The sequence below is a fragment of the Aedes albopictus genome, chromosome 2 (genome assembly GCF_035046485.1).
Source record: "Aedes albopictus strain Foshan chromosome 2, AalbF5, whole genome shotgun sequence".
Taxonomy (NCBI): domain Eukaryota; kingdom Metazoa; phylum Arthropoda; class Insecta; order Diptera; family Culicidae; genus Aedes; species Aedes albopictus.
The window spans coordinates 465,669,226-465,692,824 of record NC_085137.1 but is presented as its reverse complement, the minus strand read 5'-3'; the positions used below and the strand labels follow the sequence as shown (position 1 = coordinate 465,692,824).

Below are 23,599 nucleotides of genomic sequence, written 5' to 3'. Positions count from 1 at the left end.
AACACATTAAAAAGTATAAAAAATGCCCATAAAAATGCTCATTATGCGCCGTAAAGCGAGTGCGAACTCAAAGTTGGCTCGCACCAGGAATATGAGGATTCATATTCCTGGTGCGAGCCAACTTTGAGTTCGCACTCGCTTTACGGCGCATAATGAGCATTTTTATGGGCATTTTTTTTATACTTTTTAATGTGTTGCTTTAAGAAAAGGTTCGCGTCGGTGCTGATTTGACAGAAGTGATTGCTCGCTTCGCTGATCAGCCGTAAAGTTGAGGGAAGACTGTTTTGAAACACCACTGTCACGTCGGTTTGTCGGTGGTATTACTGCTAGATGAATTTTTACGTGGGCAATGCCGTTTTCGTGTTTGATTCATTTTCAACGTTTGTTTGATTGCGAATTTTCTACCGATCCACTTTTCGGGTTTTTTCGACTTTTTTCGGCTTTGTTGGGGTTTTCGGCTTGGTATCTGATGATAAGCTTCAGCTTATCTTTCTTTTAATATTTGTTGAGCTCAGCGACAACAGTGTATTTGAAGTGATAACGTATCAATCACCCGTCTGTGTTTATAGTAGATGTATGATTCTATTTTTACAGTAAGTTGCATACTTACCTTACCGGTCAGGCTAAGGCCGGGGTGGCCTCTGCTGTACATAGTAGCCGCCTCCATTCCACTCGGTCCATGGCTGTTTGTCTCCAGTTCCGCACTCTGCGTAGGGTCCGCAGATCGTCCTCCACTTGGTCGACCCACCTAGCTCGCTGCGCTCCACGTCTTCTTGTACCGGTCGGATGACTCTCGAGAACCATTTTAGTCGGGTTGCTATCCGACATCCTGATGACGTGACCCGCCCACCGTAGCCTCCCGATTTTCGCGGTATGGACGATGGTTGGTTCTCTCAGCAGCTGATCAGTGGTGTCATCGTGGTTACTCCAAGTTACTCACTGAGTAACCAGCTCTTGAGATTAAAAAAAAGAACATAATTTTTTAAGCTCCTAGTATAAGCTTGAGTATGAGCGCCCTAGCAAATATAACAACCTATGTATTTTTTTAAGGCTTACATACATGTAAGAAAATAGCTTTTCAGTGAAATTAAGAATAGTTTCCGTCCTACTGGATGTAATAAAATCACCTAGGTGTTTTACGCTCTTCAGACTACAAAAAAGGCGGCATGGGGGGGGATTTTTCGTATTTTCTGTTAAAGGCGCCTGGCATATGAAACTTAGATAATGAGAGTGGATTAACTCCCAAAAAGCATCCCTTGCTTGGCGCCTTCATATACGTGAGAAAAACTTACATTCTTGTTGTTTTTCTTCCATACTTATGTGTGAAATTTCTATTGCGGAAGATTTTTTTTCTTATGCTCGGTCAAATATCGGAAATTCACTTGTACGACTTTAGGTTTTTTACGTCCTTATAAATTTAAGTGGAAATGACTTTGTGAATATTCTGAATTTTTGCGCCTACAGACGAGTAAGAAAAATCCTATTTATGATATTTGGAGTTTCAGCTCTCTAAGTTCAACTAAAAGAGAATCTTTTCAAGATGAGCGAGTGTCCTCGAAAATATAAAAAGAACAACCTATGTTTTCATTTTTGTACTTCCATACATGCTAGAAATCAACTTCACAGCGGAATTGTTTCTGCTTTACCGGCAGAAAATGGCCTTGCTGATTTTTTTTTATATTTTTGCACCCTTCCTGGTCCGTGCTCAGAAAAGGCATCATTTTTGAAGATATTTTTCTGAAAGTAAAAGCAAGGGTACACCCATTATGTGAAACTTCAGTTATGGGAAGGAATAAACTCTCCCATTGGTACGAGATGGGCGCCCTCAAATAGTAGAACTTATGTATTTTCGGCAGTTTTGTTTTCTTCGGCATGGGCAGTTTTCGAAACATGTTGAATTCAAAGTTGGTCTCAAATCATGTTCAACCAAGTTTCAGGCAGTTTGGCGGACAAAATACATCATGACGAAGAGAACAGACCTGCAAATAATACTCCAGATATATATAAAATATTTTCAAATGTTTTACTTTCGCATGCTCGTATAAAAATTATGTTTTGTGCTATTGTTAAATTTTCTGTGAAAAAATCTTGAAAAATCTTCTATGTGATTTTACATGTTTTACGACTTTACAAATTTAAGCTAAATTGATTTTAGTGAATATTTTTATTTTTGCGCCTATAGACGTGTAGAAAAGTCTCATTTATGACATTGGAACGTACTCTCTCGCATACTAAATATATCTTAATCACTTATATGGCAATTTCTAAGTTTTTGCGCCCTCATTTACCCTGGTTATTTATCTGCCGCTCTCCCAAATATAAGAAAATCTCGTGGCATATGAAAAGTTTACACACTCACGAGTTTACAAAAATTGCCCTTAATCTAAGATTTAGCGCCCCGTCCCCGAAGCTGAAAAAAAGCTATGTTATGGAATGGGGGACTATGACTATTTCGATATTGTTGCGCCCACAAAAGAAAAACTTCCTTCCTGATAGTTGAATTTTTGTTTGCGCTCCAATTTCCAGTCAGCGTTATGATTTTGGAAGGGCGTGATTAGTGATTAGTGATTGCTCATATGGTTTTCCACGAAATTACCAGTGCCATTTTTTTAATGTTGTGCTTCCTCAATTTGAAGGAGTAATTATCTCTTGCATACAAGGAAAATTGTGTTCCGCTCTCCTGAATATTATGTAATTACCTAAATTATTTACATAGCTTTTCTGCGCTCTCATGACCGTAGAGTTATATTTATTTATTTATTTATTTCGTCAACCGTTTGTAGACTACATACATACATAATTTGTTCTATATTCTATTGTATCGTACAGAGTTGGAATATTGTTTTAACTTTACGCGAGACATGGTCAAGTCGATAGATTCGTAATGCTTATTATAAATTAACATCATTCTATTGATTGGGCTGAATTTCGCATAATTTGTACGATGATGACTGACCGCAAATATGTTTCGATTTCTTAATTGTCGAGTCGGAGTATAAAAATTAAAACAGAATAGCAGATTGCTGCAATCTACACGTTGCGAAACAATGTCATTTACAAATGTTATCATAGCATATTCACGACGTTCCTTTAAAGTTTGTATGTTTATTAGCATACAACGTGATTCATAAGAAGGAAGTGGAAAAGTTGTCCATCTCAGTTTACGTAGAGCAAATAGCAAAAATTTCATGCGTATATTACAGTTTTTGTGCCTGCATACGTAATGGAAATTTCTCCTTCTAAATATTAGAAACCGTCTACGATTTTTTATGGCCATATATATGTAAAAAGTAAGTATCCTATTGTAAGTTTTCTTTTTTTTTGCATCCTGAAACGTGCAAAAAAAAACTGTGAAGTTGGGATTTCTGTATGGATTAATATACATATAAATGAGATTTATTCAGAAATTTATTCAAGGATTACTCGAAAAGTTTATCAAAGTTTCATTCGAAAAATACCAAGGTTTCTTTCAGAAACTTACGGTTATTTTCTTTTCTAGCTTTTTAAGGGTATTTTTAACCTATCAGGGCTGCACCGCGCTCGCCCTGTATACGACGAGCGAGTTTTTTTTTGTAGTGTTGTACTTTTTACAACGGCGCGCGTCCCGAAGGGTTAGAAAATATCTCTCAGCTCCAAATATTCCCTCTCTAAGAATTCTTTTAGATCTGTTTCTTTGGGTTTGTTCTCAAATCCCACCAATAATAGATTTGAAAAATTTTCTTGAGATTCGTTTAAAAAATGAATCGGAAGTCCAGTGATTCCTTCAGAATTTTCCAAAGGGTTTTTTTTAAATCTTCTGTTACCTTCTTAAAAAAATCAAGTTGTCCTTCGGAAATTCGTTCATGTTTTTTTTTAGGAAATCCACCAGAGAATTAGGAATTGTAATACGAGTTCCATTGAATATATTCACATGAATATGTCCAGAAATTTCATCAGAGATTGATCCCGAAAGTCCTGCAGAGATTCTTACATTATTACATTCAGTAAATCAGGCATAAATTCCTGCATGAGTTCATTCAGAGATTCCTTCTAGATATTCCTCGATGTATTATCCCAGAAATTAATCTGTTACTTTCTCTAAGGATAACCCCAATCCAATTTCACCACGGATTCAATAAAAACATTTTCTAGAAATTCCTACTGAAATTTCTTTAGAGCTTTTCCTAGGGATCTTTGCAGACCTTTCTCTGGGTATTCAGGATTATTTTTCAGAAATACGACCACATATTTCTCAAAGAATGCTTTCAGAAAATCCTCTTAGGAGGATTTTTGCAGGAGTCTTCCTGTCTATTCCTCTAATTTTTTCCAAGAATTTCATCAAGGATTTACTGAGAAGCTTCTCCAGGATGTTCCTGGGATTTCTTTAAGAATTACCCAGAGATTCATTTAAAAGTACTTCCTAAAATTTCTGCAGTGCTTTTGCCTAGAGTTTTACGGAAGATTTCTTCACTACCAAAAATCCTTACAACCAAGTGAAAGATTCACTGAAATGTACTGAAACGTTCGTATGATGAAATGTTTAAGTTCATACTTCTGTGGAGAGTCCTCCTTTCGATCACGGCACTCCCCAGGGTTTCTTTCAGAAATTCTTGCTGGGATTCCGTCTGTAATTCCTTCAAGGAGATATTGTTATCTCCAGAGACCGCTTCAGAACGTTAAAGATTTCCTAAGAAATTGCATAAAGTGATTTCCTAAAGTTCTTCCACGAAACTTTTCAGAAATTCTTCTAAAAATTCCAACTAGGATTGCTTCGGAAATTCTTCACAGGGTTTCTCCAAGACTTGTGTAAAAAAATCCTTCAGTGATTTCTGCAGAAATTCCTACAAGGTTTTGTTTTTAGAAACGGCTGTTTCGGTCCTATCAGAAATCACATGGAATGTTTTTAGAGATCCCTGCAGAACTTGTTCAGATATTCCTCCAGGGATTTTTCAGAAGTTCGTCCAGAGATTGCACAAAAATTACTGTAGAACTTTAAGGAATCCCTGGAGGATTTTTTTAGAAATATCTAGTGAATTGTCTCAAGAAACCCGTAAAAAAAGCTAAAATATTTTTTAGAAGGAATCTTTGAAATAATACCTGAAAGAACAAAAGGAACCTAAGAAACATTTGAATTTTTATTCTGCTCTACAATGGATTTTCGTAACTTTTTTAAACTTCCAATTAAACTGATTTATTTATACATCAAAACCTCTTGATCACCACTTTAAGAACATCTTCCGGCTAAATGGACCACTCTCCAAGAGGTTTTGCAAAGCGCATAAGGATCAGCAACAAACAAACCATGAATATTGAGACTGTAGCAGCATAAAATAATACGCCTCGAAAATGGTGTATATTATTATTATCATGAATTAATTATTTTTCATTCATTTACACTAATTCTTGAAATGGCGCCTTCCATAATTGGAGAAAATCAAATGTAATCAAGATGGCCAGTTTTGTCATAACTGCTTCCTAGCTACCAACAGATGTCGTACAGATGTCGTTACTAATCGAATGAAACGCCATCTGTTGGGATTTCTAGCAGTTGTTTTGCTAGTTTAAAATAGTAAAAAAATCAATTTTGAAGAGTTTTGTTTGCTCTTGAATTAGGGGTTTATGGCTAGCGTGAGGAATGCTCTAAAATTTTTCATCAAATTTATAATGAGTTAAGGATATTGCTGTAATAGAGAGCAAACGAAACATATTTGCAATGGAATTGTTACTAGGGAACCCTAGGCAGGTATTCAAAGCCTTCAATCCCTGAAGGAAGTCTGAATAAATCTAAAGCAATGCCTGGATGAATACCTGAATAAACTATCAGGGAAACTTCTGGAGAAATTTCAAGAAGAATCTCTTACAAATTTTCTAGAGGAATTTCAAAATACATGCTTAAGAAAATCTTTAAAAGGTGGAGTAGTACCTAAAGAACCTTTGGAAAAATTCAAGTCATAATTTCTTAAAAAAGTTTCTGAAATAAAATCTGAATTTCTAAAACAAAACCCTAGAGGAATTTTCCAAAGAATATCTAAATCTTTGTGAAAATAAAATCTCCTGAAATTGCATTTTTTCAAAGTAACGTTTGGAGAAATTCTTGAAACCTTTGGAGAAATTCCTAGTAGAATTTCTTGAGAAATGTGTGGATGAAATTCCGAAAAAATCCCACAGAAAAACCCCTGGAAGAAATTCTGACAATATTTCTGAAGCAATTCCTTCAGAAATGTTTGAAGAAATACATGAAAGAATTCAGCCATGTACTTGTGTAGCAATCCTTGAGTGAACTTCCTATTGAACGCTTTAAGGAATACTAGGAGGAGACTTTTTTCCAAGAAATCCATGGACAGGGATGCTTTTTAATGGATACTTAGAGTAATCTTCAGAGGAACTTTTGTTAAAATCGTTCTCAGAAATCCTGCAACAATCTCCTTTGTGTAAACATTACGGCAATTGTTTGAAAAATACTGAAAAAAATCCCCAAAGAATTTATCTCCCTACAGGCAATCTTCAAAATTATCTAGAATCTTATAGAAGTATTCCTGCAAAACTCACGAAAGGAATTCAAGAAAGAATGTCCCTTCCGCGATATTGCAGAAACAAGTCGAGAAATAATAATACGGGAAGGGTTTCCCGTTTTGGGGGCGTACCAGTATAGCGGGCGCTGAAATTTAGAAATCTTGGGTAACCAGCTCTGATTTTACCATGACGGCACTGCAGCTGATGCAGCTCGTGGTTCATTCGCCTTCTCCAAGTCCCGTCTTCCATCTGCACTCCGCCGTAGATGGTACGCAACACCTTCCGTTCGAAAACTCCAAGGGCGCGTTGGTCCTCTGCACGTAGGGTCCATGTTTCGTGCCCATAGAGGACGACCGGTCTAATCAGCGTTTTGTAGATGGTTAACTTCGTGTTACGGCGAACTTTATTCGATCGTAGAGTTCTGCGGAGTCCAAAGTAGGCACGATTTCCTGCCACAATGCGCCTCTGAATTTCTCTGCTAGTGTCGTTGTCGTCGGTCACCAGTGAGCCCAAGTACACGAATTCTTCAACCGCCTCAATTTCATCACCGTCGATATGAATTCGGGGTGGCGGGCGCGGTGATTCCTCCCTGGAGCCCTTTGCCATCATGTACTTTGTCTTCGACACATTAATGACTAATCCGATTCGCCTGGCTTCACTCTTTAGTCGGATGTACGTTTCCGCCATAGTCTCAAATTTACGAGCAATAATATCAATATCATCGGCGAAACCAAGCAGCTGAACGGACCTCGTGAAAATCGTCCCACTCGTGTTTATCCCCGCTCTTCGTATTACACCCTCCAAAGCAATGTTGAACAGCAAGCACGAAAGACCATCACCTTGCCGTAACCCTCTGCGAGATTCGAAGGGACTCGAGAGTGTGCCTGATTCTCGAACTACGCACATCACTCGATCCATCGTCGTCTTGATCAACCGTATCAGTTTATCCGGGAATCCGTATTCGTGCATAATCTGCCATAGCTGTTCTCGATCGATTGTATCATACGCCGATTTGAAATCGATGAACAAGTGATGTGTGGGCACGTTGTATTCGCGGCATTTCTGCAACATCTGGCAGATGGCGAACATCTGATCCGTTGTAGCGCGTTCACCCATAAATCCAGCCTGATATTGCCCTAAGAACTCTCTTGCAATCGGTGATAGACGGCGGCATAAAATTTGAGAGAGTATCTTGTAGGCAGCGCTCAGTAGTGTGATCGCGCGGTAGTTCCCGCAATCCAACTTGTCGCCCTTTTTGTGGATGGGACACACGATACCTTCCATCCATTCCTCCGGTAATACTTCCTCCTCCCAAATCTTGGTAATGACCCAGTGTAGTGCTCTCACCAGTGCTTCTCCACCGTAATTTAGAAGCTCGCTTGGTAGTTGATCTGCTCCAGCGGCTTTGTTGTTTTTCAACCGGCCAACCTCCTCCTTAATCTCTTGGAGGGGCCGGAAGTCTTACGTCCTGTGCACATACTCCTAGATCTGTTACCACGCCACCTTCGGTACTTGCAACGTCGCCATTGAGGTGCTCATCGTAATCGTAATCGTAATGCTGCCACCTCTCGACCACCTCACGCTCGCTCGTGAGAATATTCCCGTGATTATCTCGGCACATGTCGGCTTGTGGCACAAAGCCTCTGCGCGAGCGGTTCAGCTTCTCGTAGAACTTTCGTGTGTCCTTAGCGCGGTACAGCTCTTCCATCGCTTCGCGATCTCGTTCTTCCTGCTGGCGCTTCTTCATCCGGAAGACTGAGTTCTGCCTGTTCCGCGCCTGTTTGTAACGTGCCTCATTCGCTCTCGTACGGTGTTGCAGCATTCTCGCCCATGCTGCATTCTTCTCGTTTTTCAACTGTTCACATTCGCCGTCGTACCAGTCGTTTCTGTGATTCGGAGTCGCGAAGCCTAGTGCTGTAACCGAGGTACTACCTATGGCGGATCGGATGTTCCTCCAGCCATCTTCAAGTGTAGCTGCGCCAAGCTGCTCTTCCGTTGGTAGGGCCACTGCTAACTGCTGCGCGTAGTCTTGAGCCACTTCTACGTTACGAAGTTGCTCGATGTTGAGCCGCGGCGTTCGACTTCGACGCGTGGTGATAACTGTCGAAAGTTTTGAGCGCATGCATACAGCGACTAAGTAGTGATCCGAATCTATATTCGCACTGCGGTATGTGCGGACGTTGGTTATATCCGAGAAGAATTTACCGTCGATTAGAACGTGGTCGATTTGGTTTTCTGTTTGGTGGTCGGGTGATCTCCAGGTGGCTTTGTGGATATCTTTGCGGGGAAAGAAGGTGCTTCGGACTACCATACCACGGGAGGCTGCAAAGTTTACGCATCGCTGGCCGTTATCATTCGATACGGCGTGCAGGCTGTTTCGCCCGATTACCGGTCTGTACATTTCCTCCCTTCCTACCTGCGCGTTCATGTCGCCGACAACGATTTTCACGTCACGCGGCGAGCAACCATCGTATGTTTGCTCTAACTGCGCGTAGAACGCTTCTTTCTCGTCATCGGGTCTCCCTTCGTGTGGGCAGTGGACGTTGATGATGCTGTAGTTGAAGAAACGGCCCTTAACTCTCAACAAGCACATCCTTGCGTTGATCGGCTGCCACCCGATCACGCGTTGTCGCATCTTGCCCAACACTATAAATCCTGTTCCCAGTTCATTGGTGGTGCCACAGCTTTGGTAGAAGGTAGCCGCTCGATGCCCGCTTTTCCACACTTTCTGTCCAGTCCAACAAAGTTCCTGCAACACCACGATGTCGAAGTTGCGGGGATGTAGTTCGTCGTAGATTATCCTGTCACATCCTGCGAAACCTAGTGACTTGCAATTCCATGTTCCAAGTTTCCAATCGTAGTCCTTATTTCGTCGCGTGGGTCTTTGCCGATTGTATCGAGTCGTATTTTCTCCTATGTTATTCGCAATGGGGATTTTTACGGGTGGCTTATTGGGCCTACGCCAACACTCCTGTCTCGCCGGAGGGCCATCGTGCCAGTTCTGTTTAACGTCCCAACCAACACTGGGACGACCACGCTGATGGGGCTACCACCTTGGATCTAGCTGGGCGTGGTGCAGCGTTTCTTACTCAGCCGCTGGATGCCAGAACAGACGCTGTTTGAGCCGCACCTCCTTGGTGAACAGACACTCGGATCGTACCTCCTCAATCTAGCTGAAGTCAGAAGGACAACAGTGCCCAGGCTGCGCTACCAGCTAAGCACACAACTCTTAGCTGGCGGTCTTTGTCATCGTTTGACCCGTGGAAGCATGAGGTAGGAACTTGTGAGGACCAGAGCTATATTGGACGCTCTCCTTATCGACTCACCGTTTTGCAGCGGCAAGTGTTGGCAGCCAATACTGAAAATGTCATGTGGAGGACTAATCTAGATTCAATCGCCCACTGCTCACTTCAGAAGCTGCACCCGAAAACGTGATGTACGACAAACTTGGGCGGCAAGATCTCCAATGTTGAAAATGGTAATTTATACTTATTATGAACAAGCTGTCCCGGCAAACGTCGTACTGCCTGCCTACTGTGGATTTTGACATACAGCTCCATAGGGACGTCCTCTGCAAAGTCATCTGTGTTGGAGCCCCCCGTTCCCGAGACTGGAGAGGTCTCACATCAAGCTAAGAACCTTCAACGGCACCAGAAGAACTAGGATACCAAATTTCACGACGATCTGTTCAATAGTTTCCGAATCCATAAGGGTCAGACAGACAGACAGGCAGACAGAAATTCATTATTATATACAAAGTTTTTTTTTCATTTTTTCATTTATTTAGTTCAACATCAAATTCATGATAACACTGAATCAACAATTTGCCGCCATAATAATGCAGCTGCAGCTCTCCAACCTCGGTCACGCCCAACACTCGCCAGATTACGTTCCACCTGGTCCGCCCATCGTGCTCTCTGCGCTCCACGCCTTCTAGTACCAACCGGATGGTTAGCAAACACCAACTTTGCAGGGTTGTTGTCCAGAATTCTTGCAACATGCCCTGCCCACCGTATCCGTCCAGCTTAAGCCACTTTCAGGATGTTTGGTTCACCATAGAGTACAGCGAGCTCGTGGTTCATTCTTCTCCGCCACACACCGTTCTCCTGCACGCCGCCAAAGATCGTCCTAAGCACGCGTCGCTCGAAAACTCCGAGTGTTTGCGGGTCCTCCTCGAGCATTGTCCATGTCTCATGTCCGTAGAGAACCACCGGTCTTATTTGCGTCATGTACATGGTACTTTTATGACCGCAGTTTCTTCTGGAGCCCGTAGTAGGCACGACTTCCACTGATAATGCACCTTCGTATTTCACGGCTCACGTTATTTTCACACGCTATGTCCAAAGGGAAGTATTATGAAAATCGAATGTACCTCAAATGTTATTTCCTAGGATCGTTGTATTGGACCTCTAGTTTCAGAATCTGTGCGGATGGATTATTTTAAACCCAAGATGGATTATTTAAACCACATATTTTCGGTATTTAGAGGTCCAAAAATATGGTTCCAGCGAATACATTTTGAGGAACATTCACTTTTCATAATACTTCCCTTTGGACAAAGCGTGTGTCGTGTCAGCCGTTAGAAAGGAACTCTTCCACCACCTCGAAAACATCCCCGTCTATCGTAACATCGCTGTCAAGGTTTTTCCTGTCTCGCTCAGTCCCACCTACCAGCATGTACTTTGTCTTAGCCGCATTCACCACTAGTCCAACCTTTGCTGCTTCACGTTTCAGGCGGGTGTACTGTTCTGCCACCGTTCCAAATGATCTAGCAATAATACCCATATCATCCGCAAAACATACCAATTGGCCGGATTTCGTGAAGATCGTACCCCGGCTGTTGTTAAAATATGCAACAATATCCTAAATGCTGTAAAACACTACCCTGTTCATTTTACCCACAATTCTCCTATCACAGTTTCCGTTGCGTAGGCATTGACAACCATGTGCCTACACGTGTTTCTCATTTGTTTTGGAGAGAGAGAAAAGTTCTTTTGAAGTTCGCTATAAGAAGTTTTTGAAAATTTCCTGGGGGAATTCCTGAGGAAACTCATCAATCCTCATCCTGGAAAACGAAATAACGAAAAACTCTGGCGAAACTCTAGAAGTAACTGCAAGGAAAAATGGCTTGAGACATTTATTTTCTTTTCTTGAGAAAAGCATTCCACGAAAAAAAACTTTTGAAGAAAGAATCCTTTACAAAATGTCTGAAGAAATTGCAGACAAAAGTACTGGAGGAATTGTTGAAGAATCTCCTCAAAAAAATCTTAGGGATCTTTTGGAAGATTTTTTGATGGAGTCCTTGAAAGAAACCCTGGATATACACTGTGGTGCATGATTGATCGGACAAACGCCAATTTTTATACAAAACTAGCTGTCCCGGCAAACGTTGTCTTGCCAAGCTGTGGCGGTTTGACAACTGTTGAGGTCATCGTAGCAACGCACTCTAGATTGATTTTATTTCGATCGTGTTGATTTTCTCCCCAGGTCATAAAATATCAGTAATTTGACAATTTTCTTATTTTTCTAGTTGATTTTCGTAACTTTTTGTACATATAAACACAGCCACCACGAATATGAACCGAACCGTGCAAGGATCATGCTGATTGGTTCATCCGTTCTTGAGTTTTGTTGCCTCAAAGGAACTTCAAACTCATTTTTATATATATAGACTAGCTGTCCCGGCAAACTCTGTCTTGCCAATCTTGTGGTGGTTTGACTGCTTTTATGCTCATTTAAGCACCGCACTCTAGATTGGTTTTATTTCAATCGTGTTGTTTTCTTCCCAGCTCAAGGAAAATCAGTACTTTATCGATTTTCTTACTTTTTATTTGACTTTCGTAACTTTTTGCCTTTCTCGTACACCAAGGCTATATGTTCACTCCAAAAAATGAAATTTTGATAGATATACCAATCGACTCAGCTCGACGAGTTGAGATGATGTCTGTGTGTGTATATGTGTGTGTGTGTATGTATGTGTGTGTGTATGTGTACAAAAAAAGGTCACCTCACTTTTAGATAGTAAATATCAACCGATTTTAACGATCGATGGCTCATTCGACGCGGAATCTGGTCCCATTGTTTCCTATTGAAAATGGTTCGGATCGGTCCAGCCGTTCCGGAAATATGGCCATTTAGGTGTTCCGGATCGGTACCCCTGGAAGGGGCCAGACATGAAAATGCCCCAAACCCATGCACGTGACCCATCAAACCACGGCATTTACGATTATCTGATGAACGGTAAGCAGGAAAATAGTCACAGACTATATCTGAACCGGTAGTGTTCCGGAACCGGTTCTGGGTGTCCCGCCGGAAGTGGCCAAATATCAAATTGAACATAACTCATGCATGCGACACATCAAACAGCGGCTTTTTCGATAATCTGATGAACGGTTAGCAGGAAAACAGTATCAGACCACATCTGAACCGGTAGTGTTCCGGAACCGCTTCTGGATGTCCCACCGGAAGTGGCCAAATATAAAAGAGTACCAAACCCATGCATGCGACACATCAAACAGCGGCATTTTCGATAACCTGATGAACGGTTAGCAGAAAAACAATATTAGACCGTATATGAACCGGTTCCGGGGGTCCCTGCGGATGTGATCAATTATAAAAAAGTACCAAACCCATGCATGCGATACAACAAATAACGGCTTTTCTGATAACCTGATGACTGATTATCAGAGAAATAGCACAAACAAACAGACGTAACACTCTGATAATTCCCATCGTACTTCGATTTAACGATCTTTTTCAAAATTTGATAGTTGGCCAACTACCCACCTGTGGCGTTCACATCGTTTTTGTTCGAGTTTGACGTTTGCTCACTACCGCCACCTAGTTGATGGTCGGCCAAACTTAATCATTTTAGCATTGGGCGAATATGTTTCCGTGACTATGATTTGAATCGAAAAATGTTCGAAGTGTTACGTCTGTTTGTCTGTGTGTATGCAACTCGTTGCAAAACTCGATTTTTTCAGCACTCGTCGTATTTATCCAACTCGGCAAGCCTCGTTGGATAAATGTACGATTCGTGCTGAAAAAATCATCATTTTGCAACTTGTTGCATAAATAACTATTTTAAGTTGGTGTTCGGTGATATGTTATGTGTACATAACTGATAACAATAATGAATATTTTTTGGATTTTTCGCCGTACAAGTTTTATTCGCTACAGGTTATTGAAACGCTGAAAAATCTTTAAAAAACAACAATTTGTCCAAAACTTTAATTTGTGAGATGTATTCATTCTACAATATTTTCAATAATGCTAAACATTTTTCAATTTTTTTCAGGCTGTTCTAAACTTGACTATATTGTGAAGATTTGATAGAAGAACCGAAATGTTAAGACCAAACATGCTTCGAGATAGAACATCCTGAATGTTTATAGTTAATTTTCGATACACTCCTTAATTTCAGAGTTGATGAACACGTGCTGTAGTTCCATGTACGGGAGCCACATGGCAAGCGAGCTCCCAAGAGCTCTGTACATTTTGAGACTGACAATTGTGCGCCTCATTTTTCTCAAGATGTGTCTCGTGAGCTTCGTCTCATGCGCTGATTAAATTAGAAAATTTCACAACAAAAACTTTCTAAACGAACGAGAATTGAATTGAGAGTCCCTAGTCGTATCGTATAGACCAACCAGACACTTGAGTTGTGTAAGGAAAAAAGTTATCGAGGTTCTTCGTTACTAAGAAGTTGTTTTTCACCTTAGATACCAACAGCTCACGCAGCGCATGAGACGAGCAATTTGGTAGGAGGCTCGCTGTCACATTTATGTACACATGAGCAATGGGAAACTCTGCTTAATTTCAACCAAATATATAGGTTTACATACTAGCAGATGACTTACAATAAGTGATGTATAGATTCCAACAACGATGTGAATTCCAGGTCTCTTGCACGACACCACTTTTGGTGCCACTCAATGCACAACAACAACGCTCCCACCTCAAGTCTCGCACCGTATCATGCTAATTTTTATTCGTTTCATGCCATTCACTTTGAACTCTCAATGTTCAACTTGGCAATATAGCCAATAGAGATAACGCGCAGTTCTCAATCAAAGGACCTGAGTTCGATTCCCACTGAACACCAATTGGTTTTTTAAATTTGAAAATCGTGTGTCGTATATCGGTACTCTCAATCGTAATAAGATCATGCATAATCGTATATTTAGTCGGAAAAAATCGGCGAAATCGCAGAAAATTTTCGAGAAATCGTAAATTATGTTGGATGGAATCGCAGTAATCGTATATATATTTCGATATGGCTTCCACTTTAGTATGCATATGCCTGTTTCGTGCATTGAATACGATTTATTTGGTGCTGTATATGTGTGACTATTTCAGTTGCAATTTCCATACAGCAAACAAATTGCTGGCTGGGCAGTTCAATATACATAGTAGTATAAGAATAGAATACATTTAGGCACTGCACAAAGTGTAAGTGCAGCTGCCAATTGGAATCCCTCACACAGTGCCCTGGTGGACAAAAGAGCTGTAAATTAGTTTAAGTGGTTGAAGAAATTAAAAATAATGTGTTGCAATGTTGGTACGAGAAAGGCTCCGTTACTGCTAGATGGATTATTGGGGTAAGCGGGTGTTGTCGACTTACCATTTGACTTTGGCTTATCAGTTTCTGCTTTTCGCTGAGTGAACTCTGCTTGATTACATATGGCTTGCGGAACGATGTGTGATATCAAACTACGATAATTATGAATAAGAGGCCCATGCAGCCGAGTCGGTAAACGCATGGGTATTTAGCAAGACCATGCTGAGAGAGATGGGTTCAACTCCTGGTCGGTCCAGGATTTTTTTTTTCCTAAAATGAAATTTCCTTGATTTGTGCAAAGAATATGTGCCTGCCAACTGAAATACGCTTGAAAAAATGGTCATTGATAAAGCAAACTCTCGGTTTATAACTGCGAAAGTGTTCATTGAATACAATAAGCACAGAACAAGCTGAGAAGCAGGCTTTGTCACACTTGGAACGTTACGATAAGAAAGAAAAATCAATAAAGCAAAATCGATAGCGTATCAATCAGATGTATGTGTTGGTAGTTAACTCATGTGTCGTACGATATTCATTCAGCTGCATAGCTCGTCGATTCTCAGTCTAAAATAAAATGTCTATACATCATCAATGGTGCTTGGATGTTTTCAAAACGTATTTTTGTTCATTTGAGATAATTGACATAGTTTTATACCGCAAATCATATCTAGTTCGATATTTATTCCATATTTCGTAATATTTTTGAGTGCAAGTGTTTAAGCAGGTATGATTTTGAAAACATTTAGAGAAATAAGAACTGCACGGTTTCAAGCTCTGGTTCAATCATAAATTTCAGTAATGGCGATCGTATGATCATGTTCTTGCCAACTGTTGCGAAATTCAATTGCCAATTTCTAGATTTTAGGAAATTCCCAAGTTTTATATGCAGTAGTCACATGAATCACACTAAATTAGTTAGCTATATGAAAAGAATGGACCAACTCGCCGGAACATACAAGAATCTTGTCTTTAGGAAATATATCTTAAATCAAGTCTTAGACTACAACGCTTATTGAAAAAAAAAAAACAATAATTCGATCAGTCTAAAAGAATAACAGAAGAAGGAAAAGTTCTCACCATGAAGCTAGTCTCGAGAGAAAAACCAGGACATCAAAACATCGTGATGTGATGATTTTTTTTTGTTTGCATCAGCATGGTTCTCGGTAGTGCAATTTTGATAGAATCGTAAATTGCTGACAGAATTTCTTGATGAATCCGTCGAGATTATTCTACAACGATGGAAAGCAGATATTAATTGAAAACTAATATTACACAGCGCAACATTTTTTTGTCTCAAGAGCAAACTTATGTGTCTCCGAAGGATTTTGGGCCGCTGAATCCGAATCCAGGCTCAGATTTGCTCCAACACGTTACAATTTTGAGCTATACCTCAATTTATAGGGCAAAATATGCGATTTTGGGCTTTTTTGACTGCAAGCCATTAAGCATTGAAATATTTTTTTTAAGCAATCAAAAGGTTAATTGGTCAATTACTATCTAAATTAACGACTCATGCAAAATATTTCGTTTTACCTAATCAAATTTGATAGATTTAAGCATTTTATATAAGTATGAAAACTTGCATGCAACTTTTGGAGGGTGACTTGTATGGGAAATATCGTACCTAACATAAACCGCTTAAAACTATCAAATTCGATTTTGTAAAACTAAATATTTAGCATGAGTCGTTAATTTAGATGTTAATTGACCAATTACAATTGACCGGATTCGGATTCAGCGGCCCAAAATCTGTCAGAGACACATAAGTTTGCTCTTGAGACAGACCAAAAGGTAATTTTTGTTACGCTGTGTTATTTGCACACATACACTCACACACACATGCTCGCGCGATCCCGTTCCATTGAAGCGGGTAAAAAGAAACAAATCAACATTTAATAGGGTAGTGGAGGTATTTTTGGACCGGGTAGGTATTTCGGCCCACCTAGGGAGTTTTATGATATTTATCACATAATCTCTACTAAATCTTGGTAAATTTTTATTGGAACCCGAAAAGTATTCAACAATGTGATGACCTTTATTTTGGATGTTAGTTAAGTATGCTGTTCAGTATCAAAAATAGAGAAAATGTTTTCACTTCCAATGAAACGCACGGAAAAGCATCAAAAACAAAGAAGGTGACAAATTTGTATTCGGCTTCGAAGAGGTATTAAATTTTACAAATATTTTTTTTTCATGTGAATGTAGTTAGGGCCTTGTAAGAAATAAACTGTTCTTAACCTCGGTGGAGCGATAATATTTACTAAAGTGGTGGTTTGAGGTATGGCCAAAATATGTTCAACATAATCAGATGTGGACATATTTTGGACCACCTGTCAGATCCATCTCTCCAGTTCCTTCTAAAGGGAGAAAATATTCATACTAATGTTATGTACTCTAAAACCAGATGAATAGAATAAGTAGGGACCTCCCGTGATCTGGGATGTTATACGTTAATTTTACAATGAGATTGTTGTGGCTGTGGGTTCGATTTGTTTTAACAACTTTTCGCCAAGTTAGAAATTTCGATTCGATGTGTGTCCTAACAACTTATAGACAAGTTGAAATTGTCAGGTGTTCAGTCACCAAGTTTTATAAAAACTTGTCCTTTTCGGCAATTAGTTGAAGACTGAGACAATGTGTTATCTAACGTATGTTTGACAAATAACGTATTCATAGTAGCTAGTCAGGTTTTTAGTTTTCGTATGTTTCGTACGACTATCCACCAACGCAACCGCGAAACCAAACCAAATGCGGTACACCAGATAGAGGTAGGCAAAATCTTTGCACAACTAACTGTTATACATTTTAAAACTAGGTGTCCAGGAAAAGAACTTTATTAAAACAGACAATTCAGCGCAAAGCTTTTAGCAGCATACGAGGGACGGTGCAAGTTTATGTGAGTTTTTTGTAAAAAAGTATTTCGTCAAATTTAAATGTATAATGTCATGTCTTAATAATAAATTAACAGATCCCCTGAGGAAGGCCGAGTCCAATGGCCGAAACGTCGGAATTAAACAAGTAGCACTTGTCTTGATTTTACGCTAGACTGAAAAGCCACCCGAAAACAATTCAAATTACTTTATTTTTGATGGCCTTTCCACTCATTACAATAAGTGTGGAATGCCTTTATATTAAGCAAAATCACTGGACTATCAAACTTCCTATGAAGCGTTACGTAACTGACGTCATGTAATCGTTTATAAATACACGTTTTGCGTAACATTTTTTTATGAAACATCATAGGGGCTGTCCATAAACCACGTGGTCATTTTTTCCTAGATTTTAGACCCCCCCCTCCCCCACCGTGGTCTCGCGTGGTTTCTGACTGACCCCCCCCCCCCCGGGGGGTGACCACGTGGTTTTTTATATGCGATTTTTTTTTGGCAAAATACATAAAAAATAACAACAATACAGTAACAGCATAGTGTATCATTGTGCTTGCCACACAAAACAAGCATTTATGCAAGGCAAACAAAGAATGCAATGCACTTCAATCAATTACATAAATACTAGTTTGGAGAGAGACAAGACAAATTCCTGCGGCCAAAGAAAAAAATACGTCTTAAATATCACTGCAAGAAAGTAGCTGGAATTTTTACAAGGATGACAGACGGCCTCAAAAAAAGGAGAGGCAGCTTTTGAAAAATGTAAACGAGAGATCTGCAAAAAGATAAACATTTAAAAAATGATCTGTAAAGATTTAGTCTGATTTGGTGATCAGCCACGTTAGCTGGAGATGTTCAGTAGTATCATAATAGTTGGGTAGTCTTTATATCATCAATAAAATCACCCGATTTTTTTCTTTCCTGAATCTATGTATTCATATTATTTTGTTTCTGCTAGAAGAGAAATATGTGACATAGAATTTTAGGTAAACTGAACCTTGTACCTGACCTGACCTTGTGAACATGTACTTAAATTAGCTGGGATTTTGCAACTTTAAAGTATTCTTAAGAAAAAAGCGAAAAGGTATGCAAAATTGAAGTAAAAGTTTCTCTGAATGTTCTCATTAATCTGTATATTGTACAATACTTAAAAAAACTCGCTTTTTGTACTCTGCATTAACGTGGTACTAGCGGTGGTAGCCAACCGCGCGACTGACGAAAGGATAAACTGCACTAAATGTCTTTATTCTCAATGCTCGAACTTTCCCTATGTTATTTTGTTTTTCTTAAGGTACAGGTGGTTTGTTTGTACGGACTTTAAATGGACATCACAATTTTTCATGCCGTGAACAGGAAAAATCAACTTAGTCAGTCGAATAAAAACTGATTTTATGCTTTTGGAACAGACAGGAAAAATAAAATACCAAATAAAAAAACCACGTGGTTTGGTCGCAACCCCCCCACCCCCCTCCGTGGCTTTTCGTGGTCTTTTGGCAGACCCCCCCCCTCCCCCCCCTAGTGACCACGTGGTTTATGGATGGCCCCCTACAATGCGTAAAAACTGGCAATTGCAACAAAATTTCATCTTTTTTACCGTTACGTAATTTTTAAACGTTCCCTGCCTAAAAAAATGAATAGAAAAGATGTAAACTTCACGTAGTTTTAACTTTGTTTAAATTTTGCTGAGGTGGCTTTCATTTCATCAATCAATTGAAGTTTTATTTGGTGGGCCAAAATTTGTGCACTTGGTGGTCCAAAATAAAGTCAGGTGGTCCCAAATAGAAACCCGAGATCCTTCAGGAGATTTGATATTACTTGTATTTACTACAACAATTTTGAGTTCTGTTAGGCCTTTTTCGGCAGAAAACATGTTACTCTACGTAATGCCTACTGAAATTATCCATATTTTGTACACTGAAACCTCCATGTAGGAATTGTTGATCCACTTCCTAAAGGGATCCAAAATACCTCCCTTACCCTATTGGTATGTGTTTCCGGTAATTAGGACCATAGCTTATGCTTATATATCTGGAACATATAGGGAAAAACACCAGACATCACCCCCTAAAATTCTGCTCTAATCTTTGCCACTTCTAATAAAAGAAATTGAATTTGTATAGAGGGGACAAAGACTAGAGCAGTGAGTCGCCGGATGGATTTCGTCGTGAAGGTGAGTGTGTTCGTACGTCGGGAATGTGTTTTGCGCGGTGGTTAGACTCTGCATGTCATGATTCAACTTCAAAAGGTCACATTACTTATTAAAGTGAATCCAGACCCAACGATACCCTCCCAATTACAAATATTCCATCCTGCAGCCTTTGGTGGAGTCGCAGCGGTAAACGCGGTCTTTCACAACAAAGGTTGCTACTAACATTCCTTCCCTCTCCCAACCTGACTGCAAGGACGTGGCCGGCGCCGTTATTGCACCATTAAAGAGAGTCTCTGAAGCGTGCACAGTGAGAATGTTGACCACTCCCAGTTAATTATTCAGTTGATTCATTGTGCAACTGTCAATGGCTTAGGCCAATCACGGAGTAGCAACCATAGATATGTGCAGTCAGTCTAAGCTAAGCTTAGCTAAGCTAAGGGGACAAAGACTAGAGCAGTGGCGAAGTCTATTGCTTTTACCCTAATGCAGCATAAACAGTAGTTACAAAAATAAATACGCGAACCCCCGTCCAAATTACCCAAAATACCAAATACCAGAATATGAAAAAAAAAAATAAAGTTTTAATTTTGAGATTCCTTTTTTGTCATTCTCGTTTTGCCAATGTTTAGAATGACATTTAGGAATTCAAGAAGTGAGAAACTAAAGTATATGTATCATCAGTGCCGGATTTGGGGGGGGGGGGGGCAGGGCCCCGTGCCTCCACATTTTAGGGCACCCACAAAATTCCACTTCACGAAAAAAAATGTGAAGCATAAATAAATAACAGTGCAAGAAACTTCTCTTGATTTGAGTTTTGTCATTAGAACTTCAAATTACTGTCCACTGGCAAGATTTATGCATTATGTTGTGATTCTTTTGAGAAAGACTGCAACTATTTGTCCAGATATTTATGAAATAATGAATTTTGCCTCCAAAACTTATTATCATTTACTTTTTTATGGAATTGCTTAAGAGATATTAACGGAAGTATCTTGAAGAAAATCTTCGACTGAATTCTAAAGACTTCTTGCTATATTTGTTTGTTTTTGTCTAAGGCTTTGGAAATATCTTAAACAATTTCTCATAGAGTAGGAGAAGATGTTTTTCTCAAAACTTAAAAGTTTTATTTGGGTACACTAGAGTTTTATTTTACTAAGACAGCATTCGACTGACACAAATTGTAGATCACCAAAACTGTTGAAATCTAGCATGAATTTTCGAAGAGTTTATGATTATTTTGAAGAGTGTCAGTACGCTGTTTTTAGAATGAGAGATTCGCTGATTGAGAAGTGACTGTCCATTAACCAGGGAGCGGTCGCGTCGTTTACAGAGAACACGCATAATGAAAAAAACTCGCTTGTGGTATACAGTGAGTGCGCGGTGTCGCTGAGGGTGGCCGAAGACGCGACTGCTCGAGGGTTAATTAAGTAAGGGTTTATGGGAGAGAGGAGGTTTGAGAAATCTTACGCGTCATACAAAAATATACGGGTTCTCATACAAATCATCTTACAATGGAGGGAGGGATTATCGAAAAATCGTGTAAATTCCCTTACGTAATAAATGGGCAGCTCCTTTAAGTAAATATTTGGAGAAATTGGCTAAAGACTCATTTCCGCCAAAGATTTTTGAGATATTAAATTGAAAATTATATTGAAAATAAAATCAGAAAATCTATCAGGAACTTATCATGGATTTCCCTTCAGCATTTTTTATAAGAAATTACTCTTTGATTCTAAAGTTTTGTGGAAAACTCTTTTGGGAGGCCGCCAGAACCTCTCCTAACAGTCGTGTTAAAACATGTTTCGTTGAGTGCTCATTCTTTATGGTGATCGACCAGCAGCTTCTCCAAATTGCCGCACTGATTCATTAGAAGTTCTTTCTAGATTTCGCAAAAACGACACCACCGATTGTGCTACAAATTTTACTAGAAATTTCTTGAACATTTCACCTATGAATTCTTCTTGCAGTTTCTCTAGGAACTTTGACATGAATTTTAAGTAGGCATGGGATCTAATAAATAAATTTAATGGATATCAACATTTTCCCTAGTTCTGCTTATTGTTCTAGATTCATTTTTTTTAACAACGACATTAAAATTTCTTGATGATATTTATTTGTAAGAATGATTAATATTTTTTTAGATTTTTTTTTCTATGTTACATGAACTAAAAAATATATCCTCTAAAAAAGGGCCCCCACATTTGTAAATCCGGCCCTGTGTATCATACAAATCGAAACTTGCTGAATAGTTAAATGCTCATCTCTTCCCGTATTTACTTTCAGATCTAAGATGTTAGCAACAATGATGCGGACATGCATCGCCCATTTCATTTTTCTATCGACGCTGGCCAGCGCAATGTACATTTCAGATTCCTCGTCTACGTGAGTAACCAAACATATCAGTAATCGCGTGAATATTTTTCTAACTTTTAAAAACTTTTTTTTTCAGAATAACTGAACTCAATTACCGTAACATCACAGTTTTCAACTTCGCTTTAGTCAAGAATGAAAATCTGTCGCCGGATTCGTTGTACATGAATTTAGAAGGAAATGATCTAACGTCCATGCCAGCTAACTTCTCTAGTTACTTTCCTCAGATTGAAAGGATCATACTAACTGACAACTGGCGGCTATCGTTCCCACCAGATGGTAGTCCATTCCTACGGTCACCATCATTGATTGAACTGTTCTGCGAGCGATGTGGGATTCGTGAGATATTCCCCAGATCTCTACGCCGTCTACCTAAACTGGAATATTTAAGGCTGGGCGAGAATCAAATCAAGCGAATTGCACCACATGCCTTCCGTAAGAATCAAAACCTTCAGAATGTGGATTTAAGCTCGAATAAGCTATCCAACATACCAGCAGAAATGCTGAAAGGCCTATTGCGCATAAAGGTTCTGGACATGAGCAACAATCCGGATTTAGGCGTAGAAAACGACACACCGTTTCTAGTTAGTGATGTTCTTGAGGTACTGAAATGCAACTACTGTGGATTCAAGGAATCCTACGAGGAAACTTTTTCGGAGTTGACCAACCTGAGGGAGCTGCATCTGAAGGAAAACCAGATTCTGATAATTCCTTACCTACTCGTTCCTGTTGTTCTGATTGCTCGACAAGGATTCCAACTGGCATCAGGCAGAAATGAGCTTTTTAACAACAGTGAAGATCGTAACTCTTATTGGGGGTGGAGCAGAACTGTGGTATATTTATGATGTTCAAATGCTTGGTTAACAATTATAATTATCGTATGCAACAAATAACATATTTACATTTATTTGCACTATATCACTTTTAAGATAACACATAAAGCAACAGTTACGTGAATTTTCGCCCAAAACCATACACATTTTTACGCACCGTTCTCGTTGTTTACATTTATCAAACTTGTGAGCTTCCTGGAAACCATTGTCGTCAGCCAGCTCTGCGCGGTCGATGCTGTTGTATGTCACCCTAAAATAGCTGGATGAGTTGGAATCTGATGTTCACAGCATTTCTGGAAGATTTGCCATT

General features: G+C 39.6%; 1 protein-coding gene and 1 long non-coding RNA gene across 2 annotated transcripts; both read left to right on the top strand.

Annotated features, from left to right (window-relative positions):
- Positions 1-15,581: 15,581 nt before the first annotated feature.
- Positions 15,582-23,349, top strand: LOC134287434 (reticulon-4 receptor-like). The gene is made up of 3 exons (XM_062849246.1): positions 15,582-15,776; positions 22,370-22,468; positions 22,536-23,349. Exons 2-3 carry the CDS (start codon positions 22,377-22,379, stop codon positions 23,299-23,301), a joined length of 858 nt encoding a protein of 285 aa, XP_062705230.1. The 5' UTR covers positions 15,582-15,776; positions 22,370-22,376; the 3' UTR covers positions 23,302-23,349.
- LOC134287433 (uncharacterized) lies at positions 17,722-18,121 on the top strand. Its single transcript, XR_009997300.1, has 3 exons — positions 17,722-17,805; positions 17,868-17,948; positions 18,021-18,121. It is a non-coding gene; the product is annotated as an uncharacterized LOC134287433 (long non-coding RNA).
- Positions 23,350-23,599: the final 250 nt, after the last annotated feature.